Genomic DNA, 16,900 nt, shown 5'->3' on the forward strand with positions numbered 1-16,900 from the left:
AGTTGATCTCACAATTATACTTAATTCGCGAAAAATAACATTATATTCTCTTTACCATATGACTATTTTAAAAAAGCGGCGGTTTTTATCTATCCACTTTACCGCTGTTGGCGTTGACAGACACCAAACCTCTTATAGTTTTCGGGTTGCGATATTATTAAACTTCAACCCCCCCCCCTCCCCACCCCCCTACATCTCGGGCTCCCAGAAACGGATTCAAGAATACCCTGATTTGAGATAAATTACAATAACCCCTAAAGCAAAGAAAGTAGTTCGATGGGTTTAATAACTGTTTCAGTTTTTTGTCTTGCTTAGCTTAAAAACTATTTGAGGTGAATTATTAAATTAACTTTCTGAAGAAAGAAAAAAAATTAATTTTTAGAAAACAATTCTATTGTAATATTTTGAATAGACTTTTGTGTGATAGGTTAAGCTTAAACACACTTTGGTATAATGAAACAAAAACAAAGTGTTTCTTCTCAATCACAAATAAACTAGAATTATCAAAGCCAAAATTTTTCTATATTTAAAATATTCGTCTAAAATCCTGAAACATGGGCTAAAATTCAATTTAATATTGAGTATCATCTATAATTATCTATCTTTTGAGACATTAAGGTTTATATTTTTATAGGTACTTAAAAATTTATTTCATTGTTCGTGTATTGACTTAGCTAAATAATCACATTAAAACTTTCAGCTGAACTTGTTACTAAACAAATCCAACTTTTCGATATTTTTTTTTTGCAATAGCTGGTTATAATTCAAGACTTATGAGTGGCTGAGGCGCAGTTGCCAAGCCATTCTTGTAGTAAGCTTCGGCTATTAAAGATATTATTTTTCTTAATAATACTTCAAAAATAACCTTATTATACAATGTAAAAAAAAACAGTAGTAAAATTATTTGTCATTTTTCATAAATATATATTTTCGCAGTTTTCAGAAAACACTTTAAAAAGATTTAACTATCTTCTATTGAAACCTTTCTTGTAAAGAATTCTATTTAAAGCGCACATTAATCGAGCATTACCAAAAATGATATTACAATGCCTTAAATTATCAACAGTTTTTAGTCGAAACAAAAGAACATAAAAATCTATCCCAAAAAGCTTAATACAGACATATTGACAGAAATACGTAGCTTGTGTGTCCTAGAAATATTTTTTTTAATCTGTTAAATATAATAATTGAATAATCAACATATTTCAAAAGAAAATACGGTCTTTCTTTTTATTATTTTAGATTTTCAATGCTTATAGTTTCAAGAAGCTTCACCATTATTGGATATAATCTTCCATGTTGTGTATTCCCCCCCCCCCCCCCCACCCCCCTCACGAAATTAGACGTATAGACATAATTGTGAAAAGCAATGCTGACTTGGTAATTATACAATATTATCAACATAATTAGTATATACAAGAAAAACCTCACCATCATAACAAATTCTTATATTTATATGGATAGATTTTTAAAACAAAATAAACTCTTCAAAGCCTTTTTTCCCAGGTAGGGAGGGGATCTTGAAGACTTTTATTGAATTTGATTGGTTAGTTCATTAAGTTGAGTGTCTAAACGTTTCAACCATCCATTTTTAATCCACAGAAGGTTTTTTGTTAACATCATTGAGGTATACATCAATTTATTGGCAAATGTCTTATCCCTTTAGATACCTGCTTTTTTCCTTTTAGAATGTATTGCCCGCTAACAGGGATAATTTAAACATGAAGATACGTTCTACAAAAATTAAGTATTATTCTAAACTAGCATCATTTTCTAATGAGGAGTTGTCACGCGGGTGATTGCTAGGCTAATATTATAGCTAGACAATAATCTGTTACTTCAATATAAAAAACGTTGCATTTCTATGTCTCCTAATGTCTATTTTTTATCTGTGCATTTGTAAATGTTTCCAACCTTATTGCGATGTTTTCATATACACAAAAATATTCTATTTATATCACCTTGTTATTCATATCTACTTTTAATTAAGTCTGAATTTTTAACTCGAGCCAACTCTGTGAGTCTTATTCGTTTGACACCTGTGTTCAATTTCCAATATGTGTATTAAGTAAAGATGTATAACCCAGACAATTACCTGGATCCAGTATTGAGGATCTTTTTCGTCTGCTAACCAGTTGCTTTCTTATCCTTTTGTAGCGGTCTGGCTGGGTTAATATTCCCGACGCTATTGGTTGATATTCAAAGACCCAAATGAAAGTATACACTGGGTCTACGGGGTGGGGACATACAGTTATTTAACACCTTCCCCCTCTTTTGTTTCACTTTAATCAATTTTCTACCAAAAAAATATCATTCTATTAAATTTGCCACCGAAGTAAATTACACCTCCCCCCCTTCATATGTTAAACGAACAAACAGAAAATATATAGAGTACTTATGTAAGAAAAAAGCTGTATATAGTTATGCATAAATATTCTTGTATTTGACTGAATATTTTTAATTATTATTTCCTGACAAGGTTTAGATTTGAGGTTAGAGCTCTACACGTCAATACTAAGTTGTTACCCTTTCTTACTTCCTAGATAGATAGATAGATAGATAGATAGATAGATAGATAGATAGATAGATAGATAGATAGATAGATAGATAGATAGATAGATAGATAGATAGATAGATAGATAGATAGATAGATAGATAGATAGATAGATAGATAGATAGATAGATAGATAGATAGATAGATAGATAGATAGATAGATAGATAGATAGATAGATAGATAGATAGATAGATAGATAGATAGATAGATAGATAGATAGATAGATAGATAGATAGATAGATAGATAGATAGATAGATAGATAGATAGATAGATAGATAGATAGATAGATAGATAGATAGATAGATAGATAGATAGATAGATAGATAGATAGATAGATAGATAGATAGATAGATAGATAGATAGATAGATAGATAGATAGATAGATAGATAGATAGATAGATAGATAGATAGATAGATAGATAGATAGATAGATAGATAGATAGATAGATAGATAGATAGATAGATAGATAGATAGATAGATAGATAGATAGATAGATAGATAGATAGATAGATAGATAGATAGATAGATAGACAGACAGATAGATAGACATTGTGCTAAAATTAGAACCAACAAACCTACCCGACAGACACACATTTTTAAGCAGCCAGATGAAAATGAATTTCAATAATATTTCTAGTCAGTCAAACATAATAATAAAATGAAGAAACTACTATAGCTCAAATAATGGTAATTTTAACTGACGTAAAATTCAAAGATTAAACCCTGGATGATATATCTCTCCTTCTATATATTAGAAACAATTGTGTAACACACTGCTTTGAAAAGTTTTAATAAAAATGAGTTCTGGACACAGATCAAAGGCTTTAATAAAGTCTAACTGCACATTAAATGCACATCAAAGGGTAGAAAATGAAGCTGTGTTGGCTATCTATCTTTATTTGGTTTGTCTATTTTATCATTTGCTATCTGTATAACTATCGGCTACGCCCCTAAAAACTTCTAGGTGAACTTTAGGTAAAGGAGAGAGGGGGGGGGGGGGTAGAATAGTACAAAAAGCTTCACAGTAATGGAGAACTATATCAGTCCAACAGTTAGAAAGATCTTATGGTACAGCCAGACAAACATCCTTTTACTTTTAACAAGAATAAAAATATAAATCTAACCTGCGGCCCAGCCGGTAGTATTTCTAACTGCTGTGGATTGGTTACTCGCTTGTCACTAAGTACAATATCTAAAACAGATAAATATATATTAACCCCTAACGGTTGGGGGTGCCCCCCCCCCCTCCGGTTTTTTCTATCTCATTTTCTGTGTGTGAAAGATAAAGAGCCCAAACTGCGTGACTTTTTAAGTATGGGTATGACACATAACTGAGAGTTGGAATTTTTTGAATATCTCCATCCTGGCGGGCACAGGATGCCAGCAAACCTAGCAGGGTCATCCAGGTAAAGAGCAAAAATATTTTTTTTGACTTAAACAAAGCATTTTATCTTACCAAAATACTAAAATATCCTTTAGTAGAACATCCTTATATGAAATATAGGTGTTCAAGTCAATTTCAGGTTCCAGGTATAATCCTGCAGGTCCTGATCCTCCAGGTCTCCAGAAATCTTTAAAAGGCTCCTGTGGGCGCCATTTTTGACTTAGAGACTTTAAATTTCAAACTTAAGCTTTTCTTACATGTCTACATAACATATTAGAATTTCATAAAAATTTCCGCCGCCGTTTTCCCGCCGACCGCCGACTGTGGCGACTGGTAGCTGATAAGTACAGCTGCGGCCGCTGAAATTTATATTTTGATATTTCTAATATAAAATTTACATAAAGATAAATATTTTCTACAAAAAAAGTTTTCTTCTAGCTTTAATAATAATAAAATTACAGCCGTTTGAAATTTTTAAGTAAAAAAAATACCTAAAAACGAACGTTGTTAAATATAAGGGTGTGGCAAGGGGCCTGGCTGTTAAGGGTTAACATATTAGATTAAATTTAGATAGACAGATATATTACTAAATAAAGTCAGAAAGATATTTAGTTGTAAAACTAAACTGTATTTGAAATATTCATATCCTTCTTTTTTGTTAAATATGGCCCCTCTTTTCAAGCCTAAAATAGTCAAAAACCTGATCAAGATAAATACAGAGAAATACTTAATCACTTAATCAAACCAAAAACATTATAAATTCTACCCAAACGAAATAAAGCTTTTTATAGAACCTATAAAATTGACCTCATACTAGCCTACAATTAGTCAGGTAAAATGATTACTGGCCTGCCATTGGTAATTTAGTCTGTCTATTGGCCTATAATTGGGCATTTGTAATATATGACGTTATTTCTATAGGCACTATAAACAGCTTCGAACCAGATTGTTATGGGCCTAAACTTTGTGGGAACAACTAAAATAAACATAAAATGACATAGCCTAGCCTTACCTAACTAATCTAATGGTTGCAATCCCGCGTAGCTAAGTAAGATTACGTACGTTTTAAGTAAAAGCAAAGAAAAACCAAGCATTTTGTTTTATAAATCTGTTGATAATCAAGAAAGCACTAAGTACTTGTTATGAAGTCAATATAATACTGTAATAAGGAAAAAAAGAAAAGAAAGAAATATAGTTGAGTCTTGACTTTAATTAGGAACCAATTAATTAATATTTGGTGTTTCTTAATTTCCTCAAAATTATCACATCTTAAATAGAAAAATTACTCGATAATTTGATATGTCCGTCATTTATTATGTCTTCTAGAAAGGCTATGGGTTTAACGAGAACGGAGCAATAGGATCAGTAATATTTGACATAATATCATTTGATATAAATTCATTTCACATAAAACATTTGACATAAAGTATCATTTGACATAAACTCATTTCACATAAAGGTACACTTCACATAAAAACGTTTTACATAAACTCATTTGACATAAAGGTACATTTGGCATAAAGATACATTTCATATAAAGGTACACTTGACATAAAGGTACATTTCACATAAAGGTACATTTCACATAAAGGTACACTTGACATAAAGGTACATTTCACATAAAGGTACCCCGAGCATGGCAATCGGTGAACAGAATCTCAGTTCTGCACCACAAGCCTCGCACGACTGAAGTTCCCATGTCTATACAGTCATATTTATATGAAAATATTTTTAGAAGATTTTTGAATTTTTTTTGAAGATTTTCTTTTAATAATAAATAAAAATTTCTAAAATCTTTTAAAAAAATGGAAAATCTTCAAAAAAAAATTCAAAAATCTTCTAAAAATATTTTCATATAAATATGACTGTATAGACATGGGAACTTCAGTCGTGAGAGGCTTGTGGTGCAGAACTGAGATTCTGTTCACCGGTTGCCATGCTCAGGGAAAAAAATAACTACCTCAGGTAGACTTTGAAATGTATCTTTATGTAAAACGTTTTATGCCAAGTGTACCTTTATGTCAAATGTACCTTTATGTGAAATGTACCTTTATGTCAAACGTACTTTTATGTCAAATGTACCTTTATGTCAAATGTATCCTTATGTAAAACGTTTTTATGTGAAGTGTACCTTTATGGCAAATGTACCTTTATGGCAAATGTTTTTATGTCAAATGTACCTTAATGTGAAGTGATTTTATGCCAAATGTTTTATGTGAAATGAATTTATGTCAAACGATATTATGTCAAATATTACTGATCCGGAGCAATGAGCATCCAGCATATAATTTACACAGTCTGGTTGTCTGTCGGCCATGCTTTAAAAGACATATTTTTTGTGAAAGATTTCGTGGTTCATAAAGTGATCTAGTTTGTATAACCATTAAATATCCGCTCTATAACCAACATGTCCTTTTATCAAACAATAATTCTTAAATTGATTCGCTACTTATGACTGCTGCCATCCTTGTTAAATCAAAAAACTGCTGCATATTATTTTTTCTTCAATTATATCAATTAAATTCACGTATGTGGTTGCTCGCCAATTAATCGTTTTATATAAGTTTTCTGATGTTTTTGTTGCTATGCTAGTCTTAGTAGCGTAGCAAGCTAATCTATATATTTTTTGCTGAAAAGAATCCTTAAATATTGCCTACTTTTAAAGTTAGGTTTTCTTTCTTTAGCTTTAGATTTTTATAAATACTGAAGCGATAGAGTACTAAATTTTATTCAGTTTTTTAGTTATATACCTTTCCAGGACCTATATCAAGCTACATTGTAAATGAGAACCATGTCCGTCCTGCGGTTAGTGAAATCTATCATTACAGAAAAAGATCTTGTTAATTTCATATTAGATTTAGTTTGGAGTACGTCTAAATTAACATTGTGTTTTTGTTTGGTTAATTTCTATAAAAGTAAAATTTTGCATTTTAGCTGCAAATGACTTTGATAAAACCGGATTTAGTATCATTATATATCCTGTTAAGCCAAAATGCATTAACTTAAGATTATTTGATATATTGCGTAACTTATACTTTTCACTCAATTTGATTCAATCATACATTAGAGTTAAGTTAGAGAGGTACATACCTAATGAAATAATGAAAATCCTGTTAAGAATTACTTAATGGGACAATTACTCTTCTTGGATCGTACATTCGATGTAACAAGAAGATCAAAATGATTTCGCAACCTTCATGTATTGTGTTATTAATATACACCTGACAAAGCAGCTGTAGGAATTCTTTAAAATTTAAGTCTATCCTTATACTAAAGTAACAGGATGTCTGTGTGTCTGTGTATCTGTGTGTCTGTGTGTCTGTACCAAAGGATCTCGCTAACCGCTGAACCGATTGGGTTCTCCTTAACAGGGTTGATTGTCATATGTCCCGGGAAGGTTTTTAACTATTTTGGGGGAGGGTACCACCACCCTTCCAAGAGAAATCCCAACAAAATCGAGAAAAAAAATTGAAATATTCTCGCTTGCGTAGACGCAAAATATTTAAAGGCCACTAGAGGCCTCTAGGGGCGTAGCCGCTAGTATTATAATATTTAATACAAGAACCAGTTCTAAGCCACACTGAAAAAATCATGTAAATCATCGTATTACAGACAATTTTCCACGATTATTAAAATAAAAAAATCATACCAGTTTTGTTAGTCTTTGCTATTTGTCCCTCTGGGTAAACAAAACTGGTTTTAATCTCACAGTTTTTCATTTCAATATCAGCGGAAAGCTGCCTATAATACGATGCGATAAATAACTATTCTTATTGTTCAACACTCTAAGTGAAATCTATCTATGTATGACACTTTAAGAGTTGATCCCTTGATTGGTATGAAAATCTCTTTTTAAACACAATTTTCAGTGGTTTTATATGAAAGTAAAAACAAACGTATCCTACTTATTCACAAATATAATCTGATGGAAAAAGTTTAAAGATATCAAATCTCTCCTTTTCTGTCCTAACATTAGGGTATTAGCTTAAGAAACACCAATCAGACAAACAACTTTTTAATTGCACAACCTTTGCCTGGAAGTCCAAACTGTGCATGGTAACGAGTTGCGCCTGTTTTTAGGCCAAGGTATTCCCTCTAATATAACTATCAATGTCGCACACCTGTCAGTTGGAGCCGTTTTAATGTCTTTAGTTATGACGAGTTGTAAAGCCGAGATTCGAACCTATCACATCCCAGATGACGAGCGGATACTCTACATGTTATTTACGGTCGCGGGTCATATCAATGCCATACTAGCAAAAATATCTGCAATGATAATATTATAAAACTTAAAAGAACTTATCCTTGCTCACTTTGAAATGTCATTTAAAAGTGTTTGAATGATCTAAAGTATGCCAAGAAAAATATCTTTCACTTTCTATTTCACTCGGGGATTTACGGATTGGACAATTATGGTAAATTAGTATTTTCTTCAAAATTAATAGAGGAATTCTGTATTTGTTACATTATAAACTTTGGTGAGCAAATAGGGTTGTAAATTAAAAACTACATCGATCTATACATCTATTAATGGCTCGGCAGCGCAGCTGCACCTAAGTCACAACTAAGCCTGAAATTTAAACCTGGTTGGTTGTTTTACATTTTTTTTTTTTGAAAATAGGGATATTTGGATCAGGTTTAGACTATATACATTTTACATATTTATGTTTAATCTAGCTATAAATTTTCTTTCTATCTATCTACACATAATATCTTCGTGGATCTAAAGGGATAAGACAATGGCCGAATTATTGATGTTCTCCCCCAATGATGATACACAAATCTACCTCTCTTGTTAATTGAAATTAGTTATTGAAACGTTTGAACACTCAACTTAATGAATCAACCAATCAAAATTCACTAAAGTCGTCAAGACAACTATTAAGAAAATATTATTATGAAACTTTGAAGACTAGTGAAATAAACAGCCCATTGTCCCCTCTCTCTCTGTCTCTGCAATATCTTTCTTCATATCTTTACTTATCCTTACTCAAATATTTCATTTGCCAATAAATTTGAAGGATTGGCCAAAAACTGAATAATGAAAGAGATATTTTAATTTTTATATTAAAAAGTTTATTTCAGCGTATACCTATCTCCTTATATTTATTTGTAGATAAATATTTCTAGCTTTTGATTTAAATTTGTGAAAATGTGATAAAACAAGGTTGACAATATCCATAAAAGCTCAGCTCTGAAACGATAGAAATAACGAACATAAACACTTGTAGAGCAAAATATAAATGTATAAGTATAAACAGAATTGTAAGTAAATTTGTTGCAAAACTGCGTCAATACTGGATACTGTTTAAGGACATGCTTTCATTTTTAGAAATTGATTATAGATTTACTTTGCTTATAACATTGTTCCTTGTTGTAATAGGTATCAGTGTTCAAAAAATTCACATGTATGGAGTAAATAAATCACATAAAAAGATTGTTGTTAAAAAGTTGTAAAGCAACATGGTTTAAATGGACACATGGACTTTCTAGTAACGATTAAAGTGTTGATACGCTTCTTGAATCATACCTACCCGTTATAGGAATCATCATGCAAAGTCTTAAATCGATAGTACATTTCTAATATTTCTAAATTAACGAAAGAAGCTAACCGTTCCGTACGGACGGACTTACCCTAATTGTAGAAAAGCTTCCCTTGATAATAAATTTATTTTAATTTCAGCACACTAAAAAAATATGTACTTTTCAATTTGATATTACATAAGAATCAATTAAAAGTTTAATTATAAATGATTTGAGAAAAAACTTGAATCTTGTAAGACAGACAAATTCCAAAATATTTATTCTGTTATCTTAATCTTTTTTCAAAAGGAATGCAATTATCAATGGTTATTCTTAGAATGACAAGGTAAAATATTAGAGGCCAAGCAACACTATAATTTTCAAGTCCTAAAACTGAAAAATTTTAATACGTCCCTATAAACCCTGTATATGTTCTGTTTAAGCGTCGTTATTAATTATTATTATCCTTTTTTAAGTACTGATGCTCTCAAAGTGATTACTTTTTTATCATTGTCTAATCTAATGAGATTCGATGTCATTGTTATATTATGTATCATTATAAATAGGTTATTATTTGTATATTTATTTTCCACCCGTAAATTTTTAAAAATTAATGGAGCTCCTAGCACTCACTTAACCTAACCTAAAAGAAGAAATACATTTTGATTAATAATTATATGTTAGCCAAAAACATTTTATGATTTATACAGAAAAATTTTATCTCAACTAAAAAGAAATATAAGGATATATATTAGAAATTGAAAAATTAATCTAAAAGTTTAATTTGTCAATGAATTTAAGAAAAAGAAATACAAATCTTCTTTTTTTCATTTCTTTTAAATTTTTCAAATTAAAATTTTATAGGGATTATCTTTTTACTGTAAATCCAAAAAATATGATGAAAAGATTTTAAGAGAACTTTAAAATTTCAAATAATTTAAAGTAAAATAATTGAAACTTAGTTCATTTGAAATGAAGATCTCTAAAACGTCAGAATCGATTCTCCTACAGTTCCTTAGTTTTAAATTCTAAAATATTTTTACAATGAGTAATTTACCAAAAATGTAAGACATAAGACTACTGCGTAATATTCATGGCACTAAAATGCTTTTTCAGAATTAAAAAAAAACAAAGATAAAAATTAGAAGGAAGAAGACAACAATGGCAAAATAATTCAATCAACATCTAAAAAGTATCAATCAATCAATAATGAAATTTAACAAACTAGGCTTTTTAAGTGTCTATAAATATAACGTCATACTGGCCTACCATGGACAATTAAAATGTATACTGGCCTGTCATTGGTAATTTAGTCTTTGTATTAACCTATCATTGGTCATTTTTATTGTATGAAGTCATCTTTTAATAGCTTATTAACATACATTAAAATAGTCTCAAAAGGGCTAAGAAATTGAATGAAAAATGAATATATCCCCTAAATATAATACATACACATAGTATGGATTATATTTAGCCTTAAGAAGTAAGTAAACGTTGCATGCGAAGGGGGGGGGGATTAAAGAATAAACTAAAATTGCCCCTCCATCCCTGACGTCTAGTCAACTATTTATTTTTGAGTAAAATTGTCCACTGAACCTGGTGAACTCAATTTTCAGCTTCATTATCTACAAATTATAAATCCAGCTCTCTCCAGGGACACAGGAAGAGGACAAAGCATTGAAATACGTAAAATTTCTTAAGCTTTAGACTAAAACCCTAACTACTATATATAGTAGGATTAAATACACAGAAACTTAAAACAGCAAGATGAAGATCGAAAAAAAATACCAATATAAATATAAATATAAATAAACATACTTTGATAACACATGAAAAAAAGGTAAATAGATGAATAAAACTGTAAACTGCACAATTGATAGAAAGATAGATGGGGATAAATAGATTGATAAACTATAAGCTACTGATTAAAAATAGTTTTACTAAATACAAAAAGATCTTCGTGTTTTATTAAAACTTCTCTAAAACTTTTTTTATGCGAACAAGCGAACCATTTCTACAGTTAGGGTCGGTCTTCTAGTTCAAGTTAAAATTTTCTCATCGATTTCAAACTTTACATGGTGGTTTCTGTAATAATTCCAAACGATTTAGAAAGCGTAGAAGCGTTAATGTTCGTTTGTCCTACCATTTTAGAGCTTCGCTTTCATGGATGTTATCATTATTTTTTATGTTTTCACAAAATTAAAATAAAAAATCTATCAATTAGAAAAATCATCTTTAAATTATTATAATTTTATATATATGTCCTCAAAAACAGAACCACTTAAAAATAAATATATAAAATATAAAGAAACTGTATATACAGTGTGTTTTTTTTTTATGAGAACTTTTTTAAAAGCAATTTTACCCCACTTATAGTTATCAGAATTTAATGATTAATGACTTATTTTCTTCGTTTTTTATAACCATTTTTAGAACATCAAAAAAATATTTCAGTTTTTATTAAAAAAGTAGAGTAAAATAAAAAATTCAAAACCTAGGTGTCAACATCTAAAAATGGTTTTAGCGCATTTTTCTCATGCTCAAATCTTCTACCCTTGGCAAGAATGGCTGCAAAACGCTTCAAAGTTGAGATACAGAGTTAAAGATACAGATACTTTTTGGGACATGTACTAGAACATATTAAAGTTTGAAGGCCATATTTTAACCAGGGAGGGAGTACTGGCCCCCCAAAGTGGACTACTGAAAATCCAATTTTTTTCTTGCAAAAGGTAGAAGATTTGAGCTTAAGAAAAATGCGCTAAAACTATTTGTAGATCTTGACACCTAGGTTTTGAATTTTTGATTTTACTGCACTTTTTAAATAAAAACTGAAATATTTTTTTAATGTTCTAAAAATGGTTATAAAAAACGAAGAAAATAAGCCGTTAATCATTAAATTCTGATAACTATAAGTGGGGTAAAATTGCTTTCAAAAAAGTTCTCATAAAAAAAACACACTGTATAAGGTTTTTTGGTTAAATATAGAATAATATGAATATGAACTAAATAGTTAAAATAATTATTTTAAACCTTTCTAATGACGCCTTACGGTTCTATAAATACAAAAATATGAATATAAAAAATAGGACAACTAATTGCTACATAAAAAATTTACAGCAACCAAAAAATTTAACCGCTGAAGACGCAAAATTAAATACAGCCGCCAGTAATATAAAATGTGTCCATATTTTGTTGAGACAGCGGAAAGTGTCATGTGTGACCTCATACAAAATGCGTCTTTTCTAGGGATTTCCTTTCCATTTTCTCCTCTCATCCTTCCTCTTTAGACGTATCTTTATGACGTCAAGCATGACACTTTCCCCTGTCCCATTTTTATACAGCCGTTTCAACCCGTTTGTTACTTTGTACTACTAACTTTCTATAACAATTATGCTATATAACATAGAAGGAATATCATTTGTCTTTTATTTTTTTCTTCTTTTATTATTGAAACATAAATTGAAAGGGTTTTGAATAAGCGTAGCTATGAAATAATTTGTGTATGTACGTCCATATGTTTCGAAGGGCAGCCAGTCAATTGTAAAAGTTACTGGGATTTTAAGACATATGCAACTAATAATCTTACAATTAGTTAAACATTTTGATTTCTAGCTGTAAAAATGTTTTAATTTTGATTTAAGTTTAACCCTTACAGATTGGGCCCCAATTTCCACCTTAATAGATCGGGGGAGGGGCTAATTTGACCCCCCCCCTCTATCTCGGCTCATGTTACAGTTAGAGACATAAACATTTTTCAGGTGGTTCATTTGCATATTTAGAGAAAATTACTTTTCTAGTCATAACGGTCAGACTGCTCCTTAGCCGCTTTTTAGCGGCCAGCCGCTAAATATTAAAACAGCTGTAGAGCGGCCAATTTTAAAGCTAGGATCACCAAATTTTAGATGGAACTTTGATTTTTTATAATCGCAGAAAAACGGCAAATAACGGAACCGTCAATTTTGGCGGTTACGGCGGTAAAACGGCGGTTGGCGGCGCCAATTAATATTTTTATCTGTTTCTGATCTCAATAAAAGACTACATAAAAAATTTGGTTGGTCTATAGCTGTTTTGAAATTCCGCGGCTGGCAGCTTAGAAACGGCAAAATTACAGGTAGGTAAAAGAAAATCGGTCAAGGGGGTGTCAAACGGTCATGACCTTACTACTCACAGAAGTTTATTATTGCTCAAGGATGTACCACAATTTTTTTTAGGTCTCTAGCTGTAATAGAAGCCACGATATACATAATATAAGTCCATATTAAAAGCAGGACATAGAATCGGTCATAAAATCGGTCAGGAAGCGGTCAAACGGTCAAAGGGTCATAACACCACTATTCTCAGATGTTCATTGATATCCCAGTATTCACCAAAAAAAATTTAGGTCTCGATCTTATACACAAAAGTCATAATGAAGAAATTAAGATTTATTTAGATTTTTTTCTAAATTTGGTGCCACCTAACCGACTTTGACCGGACGTCACGACCGACACAGACCATATATCCTTATAAGATCAACTCTTGCCAACGTATAATTACTAAACTTAAAAAGTCATGAAGTCACAACTCTCTATCTTACCTACAAAATCTATCTATCTATCTATCTATCTATCTATCTATCTATCTATCTATCTATCTATCTATCTATCTATCTATCTATCTATCTATCTATCTATCTATCTATCTATCTATCTATCTATCTATTTATCTATCTATCTATCTATATATCTATCTATCTATCTATCTATCTATCTATCTATCTATCTATATTTCTTTCTATCTATATATCTATCTATCTATCTATCTATCTATCTATCTATCTATCTATCTATCTATCTATATATATATCTATCTATCTATCTATCTATCTATCTATCTATCTATCTATCTATCTATCTATCTATCTATCTATCTATCTATCTATCTATCTATCTATCTATCTATCTATCTATCTATCTATCTATTTATCTATCTATCTATCTATATATCTATCTATCTATCTATCTATCTATCTATCTATCTATCTATCTATCTATATATATATCTATCTATCTATCTATCTATCTATCTATCTATCTATCTATCTATCTATCTATCTATATATATATATCTATCTATCTATCTATCTATCTATCTATCTATCTATCTATCTATCTATCTATCTATCTATCTATCTATCTATCTATCTATCTATCTATCTATCTATCTTACTTGAAAGATAACTGAACCGACACAGACCATATATCCTTATAAGATCAACTCTTGCCAACGTATAATTACTAAACTTAAAAAGTCATGAAGTCACAACTCTCTATCTTACCTACAAAATCTATCTATCTATCTATCTATCTATCTATCTATCTATCTATCTATCTATCTATCTATCTATCTATCTATCTATCTATCTATCTATCTATCTATCTATCTATCTATCTATCTATCTATCTATCTATCTATCTATCTATCTATCTATCTATCTATCTATCTATCTATCTATCTATCTATCTATCTATCTATCTATTTATCTATCTATCTATCTATATATCTATCTATCTATCTATCTATCTATCTATCTATCTATCTATCTATCTATCTTTCTATCTATCTATCTATCTATCTATCTATCTATCTATCTATCTATCTATCTATCTATCTATATATATATCTATCTATCTATCTATCTATCTATCTATCTATCTATCTATCTATCTATCTATCTATCTATCTATCTATCTTACTTGAAAGATAACTGAAGAAGAAAGCAAGAAAGATATTTCTCTCCAACATCATGATAAATTTATTTTTTTCTTCTTAACTTTACATTTTATTTAATATTTAATTTAATAATAAAATCTGGAATATTAGAAAACAATGATGACAACATCCATAAGTAGCGAAGCACATAAAATCGTAGATGGGAATACGTACAGGTAGATTTAAAAGGTTTTTACTAAAATCAAGAATAGATTTATTGGATAAAATAAATATGAAACCTTGTTTTATTTTGTATGATGACGATGGTCAAAGTAAATTATATTAAAGATGCTCATAACAATGGGAAAAATTATTTTGATACTGATATCCCATAAAAGTTTGAAAATTGGATCAAAATAAACAAAGATCTTGGGAAATATGTAAAACATATAAAAATAGCCAAAAACCTGATAAAAGGCAGTCTGGCCGCCATGGTTGTTTTCAAAAAACGACAAAAAATTTAATTTTTAAATCCTTAAAAACTTTAAAAATTTGGAAAATCGGACCATATACACTGAAGATATGGAAAAAAGTGTTAAATATATTTATAAATAGCCTAAAACCTGCCAAAAAGGCAGTCTGGCCGTCATGGTTATTTCCTTTAAAGACGGGAAATTTAATTTTGATATCTACAACTGAAAAAATTTTGAAAATCGGACTATAAACACTGAAGATATGGAGAAAAATGTTAAAAATATAAAAAAAAAAAACAGCCTAAAACCTGCTGAAAAGGCAGTCTGGCCGTCATGGTTGTATTCTTTAAAAGACGGGAAATTTAATTTTGATATCTCTAACTGAAAAAAATTTGAAAATCGGACCATACACTGAAGATATGGAGAAAAATGTGAAAAATATAAAAATAGCCTAAAACCTGCTAAAAAGGCAGTCTGGCCTTCATGATTGTTTCTTTAAACGACAGGAAATTTAATTTTGATATCTGTAACTGAAAAAATTTTGAAAATCGGACCATAAACACTGAAGATATTGAGAAAAATGTGAAAAATATAAAAATAGCCTAAAACCTGCTAAAAATCGGTCCGACCGCAAATGATGTCTTATAGTCAATTGTGCTCCTTAATAATGGGAATGTTGTCAAAAAATTTCAGCATTCTATCTTTTATAGGAGCTGAGTAAATCCCATTTCCCCCATAGCGTTACGGACTGACGGACTGACGGACTGACGGACTGACTGACTGACTGACTGACTGACGGACGGACAAAGTGAATTATAGAGTAGCTTCGCTACTAAAAAAAGAATGGAATACAATCAGGGCTTGGCAGCTGCGCCTTAGCCGCGCGTAAGTCTTAACTTAAACTTTTACTTTGGTCCTTAAAACAAATCAATGAATATGCCATATAAGAAACAGTTTTAGACATACAGGTGATTTTTTGGATTATAAAACGCCGATTTTACTGAGACTTATGCACAGCTGAGGTGCGGTTGTCGAGCCCTGAATAATTTCATAAAGTATCAAATTAAAAATGTGTTACAGTTTAAGAATAGATGGTCTTATTTTGTTGAAAGACACCTAATAGACCTTAAATGTATATAAATTTAAAGTTTACAATGGAAAATAACCATCTAAATAATGCTTCAAAAAATATATTTTTTTTCATATTAGTAAATTAAACATTGTAAAAACATATTTGTAAAACTAATGAAAAACTTCTATGTACAATATGTA

The 16,900-nt window shown here is 30.1% G+C and overlaps 1 protein-coding gene across 4 annotated transcripts in view; it reads right to left on the reverse strand.

Moving 5' to 3' along the window:
- LOC145332709 (fasciclin-2-like) overlaps window positions 1-15,294 on the reverse strand; it is a 137,848-nt gene extending 122,554 nt beyond the window's left edge. For all 4 annotated transcript variants that reach the window (XM_080177735.1, XM_080177734.1, XM_080177733.1 and 1 more), the window contains exons 1-3: window positions 15,200-15,294; window positions 3,682-3,749; window positions 2,472-2,539 (exon numbers count right to left, since the gene is read on the reverse strand). In XM_080177735.1, coding sequence (XP_080033861.1) covers window positions 2,472-2,539; window positions 3,682-3,749; window positions 15,200-15,251 — 188 coding nt within the window. In that variant the 5' untranslated portion in view covers window positions 15,252-15,294. The remainder of the gene's footprint in view (window positions 1-2,471; window positions 2,540-3,681; window positions 3,750-15,199) is intronic.
- Between the last annotated feature and the right edge of the window lie 1,606 nt (window positions 15,295-16,900).

The sequence above is a fragment of the Acartia tonsa genome, chromosome 11 (genome assembly GCF_053477335.1).
Source record: "Acartia tonsa isolate MP-2025a chromosome 11, ASM5347733v1, whole genome shotgun sequence".
Classification (NCBI taxonomy): Eukaryota; Metazoa; Arthropoda; class Copepoda; order Calanoida; family Acartiidae; genus Acartia; species Acartia tonsa.